Consider the following 17,738-nt stretch of genomic DNA (forward strand, 5'->3'; position numbering starts at 1 on the left):
TAATTATTCGAACAGTCTTATTTCCAAAATAATAACATCACTTTAATCTAACGCTTGTTTCAAAAGAATATCTAATCAGGTTAATAATACATTAGTAAGAAATTTTGATTTCATTCACTACAAAGTAATGAATATGATGGAACCAAAATCTTTGACATCTAAATTAAATGTATTAACCATTGACAATTATATTTAGGATAGTTTGATTTCCATCAACATTTGATCTCATTTAATCTTTATCATTCATATTTACATTGACCTAATAGTGGCTTATATTTTCGCGTATATAAGTACAGTAAGCCAACAGTTTATTCATAGTTTAATACATATTTGATTAAGTATTTTTCATAACTTTGTATTGATATTGATGATGTTCCATCATTTGAGGTGAACGAATGACTTTACTAGATTATGATATTTGATTATTTTTATTTCTATCGAATATACATGGAATAAAAATGAATTATTTCAATGGAAACTCTATGTTTAAGTGTTTGAATAAAACAAATAAACTCTAAATACTAGAATTAAGATGATAGATTAATGAATGAACTTAGTTGTAAGTAATCCTATCAAGTTTGAAACTCGATTTATTTCTTTTTAAATTATTTTATTTAGTGGATAAGACAAATTTTGGTTAACATTTTTTTAATTAGCAAAATTTCAGTCAGTCAGTCAGTTACAACGTAAGATCAGGCACATATGTACATCGATCCAAGTTGCCATACCTCATTAGCACAACAAGATGAACACCGGATTCATAGAAGTAGTTAATTCAGTGGTGGTAATATATAAAAGAAAGATTGCATATAAGGATATAATACAGGAAGAAAGAATTAGTTAATAGAAAGAAAGATATGAAGTGATTTTAATCTCATAGTTTAAGGGAAGACAAAGAGTGTATACACCGACGCCATTGTGATCGATTCGGAGCCATGTCAACCAGAGTCTCCAACCATTAATTGCGATAGTCACGCTGACCCCAACCAAGTCGTCTGAGTCTACCAACATGGCTCAGACCAAAAGTTAAGGAATTTGTGGACTAATGCCTCGTTGTGGTTTGACCGCCCCTAATTTTCTTCCAACCATCCCCTACACTAGTCAGCGTTGCACATCGTGGTAATCGGTGTTCAGGCATACATAACACGTGGTCCGACCATCTTAGTCGATGAAGATTCACAACCTCATCAACTGATTTACCATCATCCCCTAATACTCTGCGTCTACCCTCACTATTACTTACCAGGTGATCCCAGCAGACGCCAGCAATATTTCTAAGACATCTGTGATCAAATACTGGTAGCTTACGAATACCTTCCACTCTTAATGGGCACGTTTTGCAGCCGTAAAGTAGAACAGAACGAACTGCTGCGCAGTATACTCGTTCCTTGGTTGATAGACGGATATCTCGTCTTCGCCATAGGTGACGTAAGTTGGCAAAAGCCAGCAGATATAATAGTCAGTTAAGATAAGTATTTATTATATAAACAAACAAATGACATTTATAAACTGCTAACAAAAAAAAATGAAATCTTGATAAGAGCAAAACATGGACCAGACAAATCTATATGCTACCGTTTGTTTGTATCCAATTGAAGAATATTTACTTCTGAATTTATAGGAAACATAGAAAAGGTCATAAAGATTTCTTTTTAATACATTAATTTGATGGAGAATACTGATGGGCCACTTATGCCCCTCCATAAGGAGTAACAGACAAGTAAGTAAGCAAGTACATCAGGTAATCTAAATAGAAATGTGGTAGTGATTTAGATGTCCTTAAATTCAAATCTATTATTCTTATATCCATTGATAGATGTTAGATAATCTTTTATGTACAAAAATCAACGAACTTTAGCTTACCTGTTTTGTTAAAATGAGTGTAAAACTATTTCATACATTTTGAATAAGTAAAATGTTACTGTTTTTTTAGTTTTTCAATAATTTTATGATACGATATACATAAATAGACATATATTTCAAAAAAAGCATTGACAAAAGTTTAGGAAACTTCCTTATTTATTATTTCTTTTAATAGAGAGTCAAATGTAATGAGATATTAAACCTATGATGAATTACATCTACAGTATTGTTTAAGATCAAGTAATATTGGTCAAAGTAATTTATTTGTTCAATAATATTATAAATGTAATCATATAAAGTATTATTTGTTACAATAGTTGAGATCATGAGTTAATTGAAGCTAGACCATTATGGGAAACCTGGAAGCACTGGATGGTCGTCTCATCTTATTGTGGGACTCCTCAATAGTGCGCATCCACGACCTCGACTCGTGAGATTCGAACCAAGGACCCATCAGTCTCGCGCACGAGCGCTTAATCATTAGACCACTGAGCCGGCTGTCATCCAACTGTTTAAATGTCTAACTTAAACTAATCCACAAATGACGTTTTCTTTTTTTAAGTACTCACAATGACTAGTCTCCAACCAAATGTCAAAAATAAGAAACTCTACAGCCAATGTAATATCTAGTATGATTAAACAAAAGTTAAAAGTTAAACTGTAAATTAAAGTATAGAAAAATTGGCTACTAGTGAAAATTAATTGAAGCATTAGCCATACGAAAATTCAAACCCCCTCAATGTATTCAAAACCTATCCTGGTAATATTAGCTTATTATCTGGAGTGATGAGGTTCCAAATTATTTTCACATTATTTCATTATTATCCTTGTCTCCTCTTATCCTTCATTTCTAGTCTAGTTAACCTTTTATATTATTATATATAAATGTTCTTAACAAGTATATTATGTGTGATCAGATTATTCTAAATGTATTACGCTAATATATCTCATCATTCTAATAATCTTTGTCTTCTTTTACACTATCAAAAACTAATTTTTTAGCGAATTAAAAAAAGGAAAGTTGTGAATGATAAAAATCTATACAACTATGTGGATAGATTTTTGTTCGATACACGTCAAAGAGAAATTAAATTAGCTAGTTGCTAGTTGTCAATCGTTGTTTATTTTTCTTTCTTTCGATAAACTAGTGACTTTCGAAAATATCCCGACCGTTGTTGCTACCTTGACGTGGTGGTCGGGCTGGCCTATCGTGATGAAGCAACCAAGCTATACTGGCTGGAACAACCGTTCCTCAAGGTCCTACCATGTCACACAGGTCGGTTGAAGAGCGATAAGACTAAAAGCAACAAACCCAAGGTCCGAAGGCGAAGTCGTACTGCTGACTGTACAGAGGTGTGACAGCAGTAAGGTGTTTCCTTCAGACAACCAGCATGACAGCGATGCTGCCTTCCCACAAGGAGGGGTGGAGTTAGAAATGGTCGACCTTAAAAATGCACACCTCGCCTTATCTCACGAATATCCGTCTCCGGCGGTAAGGTCTCAAGAAGTACGGAGCTAACACAAAAATTACTCGTAAAAAGGTTGTGTGTGACCGACCTCAAGCAGTTGTCCGTTGGGCACTGCGGTCACGCTCTCAGGTCACTAAGACCACCTCTAATCCAATTTTCTTTTCAGGTACCTCCAGAAAAACCCTTCCACGGTGTGGGCAACCGGGAAGTGATAATTGCCCTCATACCTCTAACAGCACTCAAGACCACTTTGAAAATGTTCAAATAACTTTAACATGTTTTTACTTAATAAATGTTAAGATCAATTTAAATAATATTAATTATAAGTCATCAATTAAATAAATTCTTACTTCACCATAATTTTCAATGATATCACTATGAAGTTTTTTCCCTTGTGATCCATTTATACCAAAACCATCTCGATCAGCCCCATATCCAAAACCAAAACAATCTATACCAAGATCTAATGATCCATTTTCAAATGACCAACCAATACGTGCTAATCCAGAGTCTTCAACAATTTTCACTTCATAGTAATAAGCTCTATCACCAAATATTCCCTATTAATTATATGAATACAATCCTTGTATTAATTAACATCCATACTACTTTTATGAGTTTAAATATGTTATAAAGTAAGTAAATTATGATTTATACGAATATTTGTCAAGATTAGAACGAATAGTTTGACAGAAATTGGGCGCCGAGTAAAGAGAAGTCATTATATGTGAAAATTACATTTGAAGTAATCTCAGCGATTGAAATTTGAATAATTCCAACGTTTTGTCCATCTAACTTGTCTTTAATGATTTTGATTATTACCCTGAAGAAGTCCAGACAAGTTAGCTGGACGAAACGTTGGAATTATTCAAATTTCAATCACTGAGATTATTTCAAATATAATTTTCACATATAAAGTTATGATTTAGTTAGTAAGAGAAATTTTGAACTTTTGTATGATTTCTTTTCCCTGTAAAACTGGTTTTATACTGCATATTGTTAGTAGTTCAAAATAATCATCAATGAACTACAAGCGTTTCAACTTGTTAGAATTTAGTTAGGATAGGATTTTCGAACATTTGAAAAGGTTTTGTTTTCTTACAACTATGAACGTGTTTTGTTGATTATTACTGTTTAAAAAGCTATCAGTGAGTTAAAATAACATCAATAGATAGATTGTGGAAATGTATGTAATTTATTGCTAAGAATTCTTATCATCTATACAGATAAAAAAACATAATAATTATCCTTTTATAGTACTACAAAGTTTGAAATCCTCTTCAGTAATTCGTATTGTTATTAGCTAAGCCAACTTATTCCTTAGACTAGTAAAATGGAGCCAATATATATTCAAGTACTGTTAATCATGCATCTTTTTAATTTGGATTATAATTGAAGTTTGCAGAAAAAAACAGAATGAACGTTAAAATCTTGATATGTTTCTTATGCTTAGCGATAACCACTCCCAAATAAATATTTATGTTTTTTCAGGTTACAACTTAACCGATAAAATTGAAGGATACAATATTGACCTTAATTTTATGCCATCCAACAACTGGGTTTCTGTCACTCTTTACGAATAGTTCAAAACTCAGCGTGTTTGTTTTTCTCTCCGATTCAACTCTTAAGCATTTTGGTCATTTAAAGAGAACACATTGGAGAGTAGAAATCAAAGCTATAATCTTGACATTATAGATACATCTATAGAGAAATCTAGACAGTTTTATAATACCCAATCTATTCCATATCTAAGTGGAGTTGTTATGAACTAGAAGTAAATTCAAACTAAGAAATCTGAATAGTGCATCTTTTAGCATTACCAATTATCTAATTGTGTTACGCCTCTAGAAGAAAGATTTCATACTGAAGATTCGTTTTAAATATGCTGAGGTTCTGCTTTCAAACAGTTATAAATACGGAAAGTTAGCTTCATTCTTAACCAGTGATAATTAATCTTATATCGGAATGGGTTCTGAATTAACAAAATGGTCTCACAAACGTAAGGTTATAGTAACTAAACTTATTAATGTAGGTGTCATTACCAAGGTTTGATTTGATAATTTCGAATAAATTGAGCATTGGGTTGATTGTTATAAATAAAAATAATATATTTGTAATATCCCAATGAGTAGAAAATTGGATTTTTCTGACGTTTCGTGGCTTAGTGTAAGTCACTTCTTTAGAGAATAAATAAGCCACGAAACGTCAGAAAAATCCAATTTTCTACTCATTGGGATATTACAAATATATTATTTTTATTTAAATCTTATTAATGAATTAAAAATTTAAACCAACAGCATGTTTACTTTGTTCACTCTAAAGCCTTGCCATCCGGTATTTTCTACAGCTTGTACAAATCGACCATTAGGTGAAACTAATAAATTTGTACTTGATGTTACATCATTTGGGTTCACCCGCCAACCAACATTCCGATTACATACAATTGAAGAATCGGGGGCGTATGATACTGCTACCCAATGTTTATTAGTCGAAGGGGTAGTTTTAGGTGGAAAATTAAATGGCTTGTCACCAAAGTTTACTTCAACTCTGGCATTTTTAAGTGATACGGCTGTAAGAGAAATATTCAAAAGCGGACAAGATAATGATCTAAATTGTTAATGGTTAATAAGACTGTAAAATGTAACGTAAACCACCTCATAGCTGTCTAATAGTAAATTCCGTACCTATTCACCATCTAATTTAATGAAATAGAAGTTAAAAATCTGGAAAACACGTTTATACTATAGTAACGATTTTGAAGCAACTCTAGTGACCTGGCTGAGTTGTCTACTGAAAATTATATACTTGTGAATTGTTATTTGATTTTTTGCTCGACAAAAACGTCATATTTAATTGCTGAATTAATTTCTCTCTAAAGAGAATTTACTAAAGATTACACCTTCTATAAACAATCAGTAATTGCTTAGTCTACAATTAGTGTTTCCATAGGCCTTCTCAAATATTCAGATACATTATATTGAAGGTATTTCAAATCTGAATAAGAATGCTGATTATATTTTAAGCTCTCGGAACATGATAGTGATATACGTTTGCTTAGTCAAGAAAAATGATCTGATATACTTTGCTAATATAAATAGGTTAAAATTTATTACATTCTAATGGTATCAAGTTGCCATTAAAATTTAGTTATTCAATGAAATGCAGCTGCCAAAAAATCTCTTTTTGGCATTTCTTTTAGATGTTACAGTTTGCATCAAATTTTTGGCATGTGAATGAAGGAAAATGTGGTCTACTGAAAAATGATAAAAATTGAAATATGAAAATGTCGATTTTAGTACTACTTGGAATTGAAAAATAAAAATGTAATGCAATGCGTAGTTTATTGTGGCAGATCAAATTTGGCAAGACTCATCGTCATCAACAAACTGAAGCTATTAAAGAATAGATGGGATTTCACTAGAAGTAGAATCTAGGGCTCACATTTTGTTCCTGATGTACCTGGATCCGATAGTTGTTGAGCACTTGGCGAGTCCCAAATACAACGAAACATGTGTCCAGAACACCATTGCCAGTCACATTTCATCTATTCTACACTGACTTGTGTTATGATGGCGATATCTAGGCAATCCGCACATAGACCAACCAAGCCTGATCAAATTTAGTTAAAATATCAACAACGGGATAATCCAAACTATTTCAATTTGAATTTCAATACGTTCCTAAAATCTTTAAATTACATTTAAGTCTATCAACCTAAATAGTAGTAATTTGTGCTTTATAATAGATGTGAGCCCACCAGTTTAATTGAGGATAGACTAATCTTGAAAAGAAGGAAAGCAGTCATAGATTATTTGTTTTGTCACACCATGACTATTTAGAAAAAATAACTACTATAGGTTTGACAAACATCTGCATATTCATTCAAGCATTAGTTTCTTTATGTGTTAACATTCTACATTTAGCTTTCATGAAATAAAGAGAAGATGGTTTACTGAACGATACAATAAATGACTTACCAGGGAAGAGTGCTATATCTGGAGTTGATGTTTCAACAAGTTTAAAGTTTGGAGTTTCTAATAATCGGCCATTGTAACTATAGTGTATATCGATTCGTCGATGATCTTTATCAGCACTCGGATTTAATTCTAAATAACATCCAACTACATCTCCTGGTACGATTGGCATTCCGTAATCAATTGAATTATTTGCGTAGATAAATTTGCCAACTGGATGAGGATTATCAGCTGATCCAATACCTTTACATAAAAAATTGAACGGATAAGAAGTATAGTAATATTGTTTGGTAGTATTAGTAGTATTATTTCACTTGTAAGATTTTAAATCTTCCTTTTGTTTATTCTAAGAACTGAATTTTGATCAATCACAAGTAACTTAAGTAAGAGTGGACAGTGGCTAGCACTGAATTCCAGGATGCTTGTCTTGTCTCGTTTGGGGACTTGTCAGCAGGATATACGGGCATCCGTGTGGATGTTTAGTCAGTGACTCAAACACATTACCTTCCGCTTCAATCTACCAACGCATCACCTTATGAGCTGCTCGTAAATTAATGACAATTTCGAGACATACTGTTCAGGATGTAGATATGTCAAAACAGATTAATCAATTGCAATCTTTAATATCAACAGCGGGAAAACTCAAAGACTCACTGAAGTTGAATTGTTGAAAAAATTTAGCTGATTACACTAAAATATTGGGTCTTCCTCTCATAAAGGGAATATAGTTGATAAATAGAACACTGCAAATTTTATCAGTCATATAAGTTAGGATTTTTTTTTAGCGAGTTAGTTTTCTACGAGATGAAGTCGCTAACCCCATGCCTAACCCTCCTCCTTTATCCGGGTTTGTGACCGGCAGCAGCTCCAGAGGGGCTCCAGGTAGAGTTCATCAATCATATTACCTACAAAAAATTATTTATCTGTAGTTCCTTTTAATTTGAATCCAACTATCGTATAATATTTAGGAATGTCCGAAACTTAAAGTTTTCATTTAAAAGATGAAATGTAACTACTAAATAGTATGAGTTTAGTCAATTTATTTTATAAGCTGAATATTAGCACTTAAATTCATTTTAAACTGAATCGGATAATTTACTTGTCAAAGGTTTAAATTGGCCAAAATTTGTTACGACCAACTAAAATGAGGAAGCAGATTAACCTTTAAGTTTTACTTTATACATAGTTTTTTTTGAAAAAAAAAACTATTAGAACAGAATTGACTAATCCTGAATAAAATTATTAATAATGAATTAGATTTGAATACAGGTTTATAGCTAATTACAGAGATGTTGCATGATTCTAATAAGGAACAATTACCATAGTAATGATCGTTTCTTATAAAATCTCCATTTATATGTTATCAATCAATCAAAAATTTTCAATGTTTCATGGTGAAGAAATGAACGATTTCTAGGGTGATTGTACATTTATTAAACAAACCTGTTTTATCAGCTCCATAACCAAAGCCTTTGGAATCTGTCCCGAGAATTAGGCTAGCATCATTTGTTGACCAACCTAAACGTACTTGACCTTCTTCAAGCATACATGCTTCGTAGTAATAAGCTCCTGGACCTTTTAAACCCCAATTTGTACGGCAACCCTAAATGTAAACAGTAATAGAAATCAGAGACAAGTCAATATGAAAGTCGATCAAATGAAAACCTTTCTGTCAATCACAAATACACCGACTTTAAAATAGATACATAATGTCTCTAGAATGATTTGACTTTGTAATCGGCTTACTGAATATAATGATTCTCAGACAATAGAATATACCCAAAATCTTTAACTTGATTTTACTATTTAATAATGTTATGTTATTTTTATCCTTATTAAACCTGCTACTTTCATAACTTATTTAAAAGAACTCATTGCTTCGGTAGCCAATTTTTGAGTACGCTTTTAAACTTTCAGTGAATTTTCTATTCTTGGTATTTAGGTGAAATATAAGCAATCACAATTATGTAAAGCATTTGAACGTACGACGGGTAATAAAATGTGAAAACTTCATAAAATACAGATTATTAAAAGGCATTAAAGTAGGATTTAACAACAAATGAGATCACTGATTCTGAACATTTCAGTTAATTCATTGACCTGCTGAATGATATTGATGGTAACACTGATGACATCCCCAAATGAAAACGAGTGTAAACATAGTGGGTGAGACCAAAGAACAAAAATGTGTACGGTACAGAAAGGCAGTTATTAATTCCTCAATATCGGAATAGTTTTCGTAATGATTTTATTAAATGCCACTTAATTATGTTGGCTCTAACGCTTTTCCAAATTTGCCTCTATTCTAATCACCTTAGCACTTTAAAGTAAGGAGTGACCAGTCATAAACAACAAATGCATTCACTACGTCAATCGATAGGGTTTTACAACCTCATCAACATATTGACCACATCGCTATGAAATTATGTGCTTAATAGCAGCTCTGTTTAATCAGTGGTTCTGTCAAACAAAGGTAGTGGTTCGAAGATATTTATAACGAATTTCTTGCGACCTTCACACAACGTAGAGGTACAAGGGATAAATTCAATGTTAGTGACAAAATACAGAGTACACCTTTGAGTAATATGCTTTCCATTTGCTAATCATGCAAGTATTTTAAATATGTCAAAATTAAAGTATTAGGGTAAGGGGCAAAGAAGTTTTTCGTAGTAACTGGTCAAGAATAGTGAGGCTCCTTAAAAGAGTGGTCATAACATCCAATTACTTCAAATCCCGTTGTCATACTGGGCAGGGATTAGTTCTTAAGCGTTTTTTTCATATAGAGGGTAAAAATCCCGATTCATATATCTGTTCGCTGTCACTAATAAGTTTCGAACGACTTTGTATTGTGTTGGCATCTTCTGCAAATCAAATTCTAAGTACTCCTTGTAAGTTTTAGAACGTATTTGTGATAGGATTCAATGGTAATAGGAGAAGTAGATAGCCCTAATGGATACCACTTGACAAAGCTAATCCGGATAACATTTCCATGTAAGCCCCACTGAACTATCCGCATTTGAGTGAAAAACGATCTATAGAATGACGAACTGTCAAAAACATCTCTGTGGGTAGACTCGAATAACGTTTTGATGTCAGAGAACACGACTACAGTAGGAATTCGGCAAACAAGTCCTTATTTAGAAATCACAGCTACATATAAAATACTTCTATGTTTCATGGATTTGCTTCCTTTAAGTCACAACTAGAAGGCAATTAATTAGGACAGCTAAAATTTTAAAGACGGTATCAATCAAGCTGATGCGTCTGAGGTGATCAAGAGGTGGTCTCATACTAGATTAAAATATAACTAGTCAGTGTGGAGAGCAGTCGAATGGACCTATGTTAGATGTCAAAAAATAAGTAATACCTCTGTCAGTTCATCTAGTGATCTTAGAACATTATTATTAGAGGCCACTGGAGCTAAATCATTGTAGTTCTTAGATTTTTATTACTTTGAGTCAGTAGTTGTCTTTTTTAATTTAGCAAAGTGGTGGGGACCCAATATCAATCCCATTTCTGGCTTTCTATGGTGATAATCGACTACAGGGTAGCTGATGGACATCAAATATATCATTTGCATATCTTCTCTGAATTGTCTCTTACAAGCTTCATTGTTCCTTCATTCCCGTTGTTATACTGATTGCTTTCAGTTTCCTTCTCTTCTCTTCGTGTCGATCTTCTCAACCTTCTACTCGCAGACATTCTATTTCCGACTGGTGTCACATACTACTTATATCTTCAAACATAAGTAGCATAGACCACAGCTAACATGGAAGTCTGTCCGATTGTTGCAGTTTCAATCTCCCACAACTTTCCATAGCACTAAGTAAACACTGTGGACTTTACAAACAAGTTGCCTGTAGTTCTTTACACTAAAGGAACTCGGAAGTGGGCTACAGAGCTTTTGTTAGTTTCGAAGAAGCTTTAAATTTTCATTTCTAAATGTTACTCAGGCGTAATTAATGTATCTATAATACATTGAAAACCCAGCTAATCTTTCTCAATAATAAATCCATCTTCTTGATACCTCCTTATTTCATTCTTTAGCACATTCTTGAAGTGCCCATTTCGGAGCTGGATCTGAAGATGTCTTCTCTTTTAGTTTTTCTAGATTCGCTAAGACAGTAGAGGAGAACTTCCGTATTTTATGAGTGAAACCTAGTAAAATTGGAAAATGAATACTCCAAGCAGGTTGTGGTATACACATATCAGTCTCTGAGTTCCTACAGTTTCGTGGATCCGGAGTGCACATTGGTGACTGGTCAGGCTCATTACATATTTCCTAATAAATGTCTGAGGAATTTAAAATCCCTTATTCAGTTGTATGCATATTCACTGGTTGATTACTGTAGTTAAACGCTGTCACAGTTAAAAGTAGGGGGTGCTACGCTTTGAGTCTGTAATCAATAGAATCATAAGTAGATCAAAATAGTCAGTTAAATTTGATTCACTTGAAATGATTCACTCTTCTTTATTTAAATACCTGTATTAATTCAACCATATAAAGGGATTGTGATGAAATTTCTCCGAATAACAGAATTAAAGGGACTATCGTACATATACAGTCTCAAAATTCCATTTTCCTTAAACGACAAGAAATGGTGGTTTATATGCAGCAAATAATCCAAGATGGCTAGGTGCCTGACAATCTGACACTCGATTTTATGACTCTATACCAAAGGAGAGTATAAAAGTGAGTAATTCAAGGATAAACATATTACAAGATGACTTACTTGCCATTCTGTTTCTGGCATTGCTGCTATGTCTGTTCCATCAATATTTCTTCCTAATCCTTGTGTACAATCAGCTGCTGACATTTGCCAGTGATCTTCTGGTAAAGGTACTCGAATTGGACCTGGTTTACGGTAAGATGGTGGTAAATTTTGCAAAACATCAACATTTACTGAATTAGCTGGTAAAGGAGAAGGTGTCCCAGGCATCAAATAATACTGATCAGGTTCTTCTCCATAAGCAACTGGTGCAACACTACCAGATACTAGTAATAAAATAGAAACGGGTTGAGAAAATCATTTTTCTTCCACAATTGATTATTTTATGTAAAAAGATTCTAGTAGATTATTGAAAAATGAAAAGCAGGAGTGGTTACCCTGTACTTATTTAAACTTTGTCAGAAACTACTGAGTGTAACTTATACTAAAAACATAAATTAGTGAACCTAGAGATAAATGTACTTGTCATATACCAGTATGTGTATGAAGAATAGCGCTATAAGCTCATGATACTACACATGATCTTAGCTCAGAGAGCCGAGAAACGATAAGCAAGTGGTCACAAAACACACAGATTAAACAAATACACTGATTCCAAGAAGATAACTATCTCAAACCAATTGTTCGGTAACCCAAATATATAAATAGAGTCATTATAAAATTTAATAAATTTTTATTCGAACAAATTGTAAATACATACGCAAACTGTGACAAAGGTTGTAAAATCTAAGACTCAATAATAATCTTGTCGTCATGAAGTTAAAAACAGTAAAAGATCTCGAAAATGGTTACCGGTTAGTTCATTATGCAGAAATACCACAAATTTGTTTTAGAAAGAATGGCCACCACTAAACCGTAACCTAAATAGTCTTTTAGTCGAGGATCCAAACTTTACACTAATATACAGAGATGAAATGAATACTATAAGTTCAGTAAAGTACAGGCAAATACGAGCTCGCACTACAACTTGATAAGAGTTTACATATATATTCCAGAAGACACTGCAGTCTTCAATAGAACCTATCCAGATTTTATAGCATTATTATTACTATTGGCTTTATTCAATATTATATTTTGGTACAATATAGAATTCTCAGAACAGGGTATTTCAACAAGTTTCTTACACAAAAAAAAACAAAAAACAGAAACAAAGACAAAAAAGCAGAAAAAGGTTTAAAAAAATCCGAAAAACTGTGTAACTTTCTAAATTCAAGACATGTTACGAGTGCAGGTTATTGACTAGGTTAACTCGAACAACTTGTTCGTCACAGAGTATATTTGCTAGGTAAGGTATTAAAGAACTTTTATACTTTTGCTTGCGTGCATGGATTTTAATGTAATTACGTATCGTTCGACCAGAAGATATACAAGGAGAAAGATAAGAGTGAAGGGGATGACTAGTATCTGATTAAATAACATCTGCCAGGAGTTTGCATGACTTTAGATGTGTATCCACAACCATATTAATTATGACCTCGAAAGATTCACCACACATCTTGCTAACTGCCTTCAGCACTCTCCGCAATACAACAAAGTCTTTTCTCAAAAGCCCGGGAAAGAATAATGGAGAACAGTAAAGAATAATAGGTAATATGCAAGAATTGACAAATTGTAAGAGTAAATGACGAGTAATCCCAAGAGCATGCAACTTCTTTATGTAGTAAGTCAGACGGAAAACTTTCTTCGATAACAATAAAACGTGAGAAGACCAAGACAGATCAGAGGAAAAAGTAAGACCAAGATAGTTGACATTCGATACTGTGTTTATCAAACAGTCTTCAATGGCAAAAGCATTATGGGATCTCAAAATAGTGTTTAGATTCCGTTCATGTCTCATGTTAAAGTTAACAGCTTGACATTTAGACGGATTAAGTATAAAACCATTACCAAACAGACCAACAATCAATACGAGACAAAAACCCATTCATTTCTATGGGATGTAAAGAGGAACAGATAGGCATACATACAGTGAGATCATCCGCATATTTCACAAAAGTGTTTTCTGTGGAAGATGGCAGATCATGCAGAAAAAAAAGAAAAGAAGAGGTGGAAGAACAGCTCCTTGTGGTACACCTTCATGAGACAGTAGAGACTCTGAACACTTTCCTCCAAACACAGTGTACTGTTCCCTTCCAGAGAGGTAGGAACATAGCCAGTTGGTCATCCAGCTGTCAGTGTTGACGCTGATTAACTTGTTAATTAAACTTTGTCTTGTTATAGAATCAAAAGCTGAAGTATAGTCCAGAAAAGCCCATCGAACATACTTCTTACCCTTTTCTAATTTGAACACTATATTGTGATGCAGAACAGCAAAGGCATGTAAGGTGCTTCATTTCCATCTGTAGGCAAACTGATACGGATCAATATGCTCTTTTACCGCAGACTGAAGTGGAAGTATTAATAATTTTTCTATTGTTTTGAGGAAGGGTGAAGTTATTGCAATACGTCTAAATTTCACATTCTTATCACCAGATACTTTCTTGGGTACAGGGATTATCTTCATCTTTCTCCACATTTTCGGTATGGGATTAGATGAGAAGGATCGGTTAAAGATAGTCGTGAATGGATAACATAGGACGTCAGCACATTTTTTAAAAAGGAGGTTTGGGATATCATCAGATCCTAAACATCGGGATGGATTAAGTGACTGGAGACATCTTCGGACGAGTTATATTAAATAAGTTATGAAAGATGACAAAAACTTGTGATTAAAATAAAGAACTTTTAACAAAAAACGAATTTTAAAAAACCGAAAATAATGTCAGAACGCAAAAACGCAAATAATAGGCTAATAATTAATAAAAGTAAAGATACGCTATATAGAAATCTACAGAAATTTATTATTCTTAACATGCAAAAGGAAAATTTTAGATTATCACTATAGGGTTGTGGAGATTGTTGAGTTTTAATTGAGATCATGAAATAATCAATTTTAGATCACCACTAGAAACTTGGAAGCACTAGATAACCGTCTCATCCTAGTATGGGACTCATCAGCAGCTCGCACACACGATCCTGCACACGGGACTCAAACCTAGGATCTTCGTTTTTGCACGAAAGTTAAACCTCTAGACAAATGAGTTGACATTCAACGGTGTTAATGTATAACTTCGACGAGTCCACAATATTGCGCCACCATCCTCCATTGTCTTCGGCGAGTATCTGGCTCATACCTGATGGTCGCACAATATCATGGATTAGTTGAAATTAGACATTAACACCATAGGATGCCGGCGCACTGGTCAGAAGTTTGGGCGTCCGCGTCCGAGACTGAAGGTCCTAGGTTCGATTCTCGTATGGGGATCGTCCGTGCGCGCTACTAAGGAGTTCCATACTAGGACGAAAAGACCGGTCAATGCATCCAAGTTCCTGATGGTGATCTAACATTGACCGGTTCATGATCTTAATCTTAGATTATATTAAATGTAAAAGTTTGCACAATAAAATATGAAAATCGATAACGTAATACATAGGGATAACAAGTAGATGAAGAAGTCAGTATTAGTAATCTGTTTAGTACAGCAATCTGAAATACAGAAAACTAAAATATTTATTACTGTTTAGTGACCTTAAACTATCTTTCTAGCAAAATCATAAGTAAGATCATAAAAAAATTGGAAAATGTGGGACATATGTAGTATTCATATTTAATAATCTCACAAAGATATTAAGCTCACTTTCCATTGATTATAATTATTTAACGAAAAGATAAATATGTACATCGACTGACTGAACTGAATAATTTTTTTGTAACCAAAGCAGTTCAAAGAATAACTGTTTCTTTCATATACACTTGCTATGTGAATGAATTGCGTAAATACATTGAATTCTTAATTTTAATCACTATCATCCTTTTTTCTAGAATCACATTTGAAAGTATTTTCAATAAAGAGATTAATATCTGACTATTACCTACATAATTTTTGTATTGTAAATTTCATACTCATATCCCAAACAAGAATTTTGAAAACAAAAACGTGTATTTTACTCTAAGTATGAGAGTTTTTGACCAATCACTATATAACTAATTTAAAACACAAATTTCTATACATAAGTATGAAATGAAAGTTAATTTTTGAGTCGTTAGAATTTAAAACAAATTCATCGTAATTAATTCAATCCTGAGAGTAATAAAAAAACTATGGAAAGGTGTTTGAGAATCCTAGAAAGAATATACGATAATTAACTATTTAAGTATTTTTAACCAATGATGGTAACATTTAAAATGTACTCCAACTACAGTGGATTTGAACCGATGTTACTCTTTAATGATAGTGTCCAACACATAACGTATTTGTTTTATTCCAATGAGAATAGGTAAGCATATATCTTGAAGAATGTTCAATATATAAGGAAGTGAATAAAGTTGTCAAATTAGTGCTGACTCCTTACAGAGTTAAGTAATAATTTAATCGAATATCCTTCAACCGTTAATAAAGGTTGAATAAAACTTTGGTCACTTAACATTGAGTTCATCTTATGTTGGATTATATGATAAACTTACTTAACCTGGAAAACTAAGAAATTGAACAACTGCTTAATTATAAACCAGGACCTTTTTGTATGTTCCACTCGATATCTCACTCCAAGGATCAAATTCAAGATATTAATGCCTCGTTGTGACCATAAGACAATCAAACCATTGAGTTTTGATATAATGACTCACATTTGTAACGTGAGCCAGTTGTCTCTGTTAAGCAACTATTATTCAATAGCGCACTGATATTCCTTGCATGGTTAGCTTTCATCAGTCATACTTTCTTACACAAACTTGAAGAATTTTTCTCAGAGCCACCCACTAATGGGCAATGAATTCTTAAAGATTCATTTATGTGTAACTAAAATTGCTGAATGAAAACTGACTTAAAGTTTAATAACTTTCACAAATCCATGTAGTGGAAATGTCATTAGTAATGTTCTTAGAAATGAATACGCAACAGAGTTGGTATTTAGTATAAAAAACAGTTACATATCAAAGTACTAATGTTAGTTAAATATATGAAATTAGATGTCATTTGAGTAGTTTTTTATATCGGTAAATCATTTATAATTATCGGTTAATTAAAAACTAATTACACACAAATAGTATAGGCATGTTAAGCGTAAACCATTAAGTTAAAGGTAATATCGATTAGGATTGTTAGAACTGTTAACTACAAATTTAGTGTTAATAGAAATAATTATTCTTTGAAAGTCTAGAATATGTATATTCTAACTTGACCTACCTTGATGTTGTTGTTTTGATGGACTAGCTGAAGGAGATTCTGCTTTTGAGATTTAATAAAATATATACTATTATAGTATCTGATCATTAAAGATTATTGATTTATTATAACTGATTATACAATGGAAAATTTCAGTTAAAGCGAGTAAACTGTTTGGATGTTATAGACTAAAGATACTAAAATTAACAAGAAAACATTGTCCAATTCTTTGTACTTTCTAAAATATATCTTCTCAATATTAAATCGGTTATGAAAATTAGTTATAAATAAATACGGTTTTATTAAATTGATTATTAAAGTGACAAATGATTCATAATTTGTCCTATTTCCATCAGAAGAACATGAACTGTATTGTTTACATTAATCTTATTGATTAACGTTTGTCATTCTTCTATTTAATCGATTTTTTCTGGTCTAAAATTAAATGTAGTAAATGAGGTATGATAATTGGTTTGATAGTCAACAATTTCAGTGACT

The 17,738-nt window shown here is 32.7% G+C and overlaps 1 protein-coding gene across 3 annotated transcripts in view; it reads right to left on the minus strand.

The window, feature by feature from the left end:
* The window catches only part of FRM-1_7 (DEAD (Asp-Glu-Ala-Asp) box helicase 1), a 101,950-nt gene that overhangs the window by 16,812 nt on the left and 67,400 nt on the right, over positions 1–17,738 (minus strand). For 2 of the 3 annotated variants that reach the window (XM_035731805.2, XM_051211948.1), the window contains exons 10-15: positions 17,262–17,300; positions 12,040–12,302; positions 8,750–8,909; positions 7,310–7,549; positions 5,639–5,901; positions 3,683–3,892 (exon numbers count right to left, since the gene is read on the minus strand). In XM_035731805.2, coding sequence (XP_035589771.2) covers positions 3,683–3,892; positions 5,639–5,901; positions 7,310–7,549; positions 8,750–8,909; positions 12,040–12,302; positions 17,262–17,300 — 1,175 coding nt within the window. The remainder of the gene's footprint in view (positions 1–3,682; positions 3,893–5,638; positions 5,902–7,309; positions 7,550–8,749; positions 8,910–12,039; positions 12,303–17,261; positions 17,301–17,738) is intronic. The other variant, XM_051211949.1, reaches the window with a different exon arrangement.

The sequence above is a fragment of the Schistosoma haematobium genome, chromosome ZW, assembly GCF_000699445.3.
Source record: "Schistosoma haematobium chromosome ZW, whole genome shotgun sequence".
Classification (NCBI taxonomy): Eukaryota; Metazoa; Platyhelminthes; class Trematoda; order Strigeidida; family Schistosomatidae; genus Schistosoma; species Schistosoma haematobium.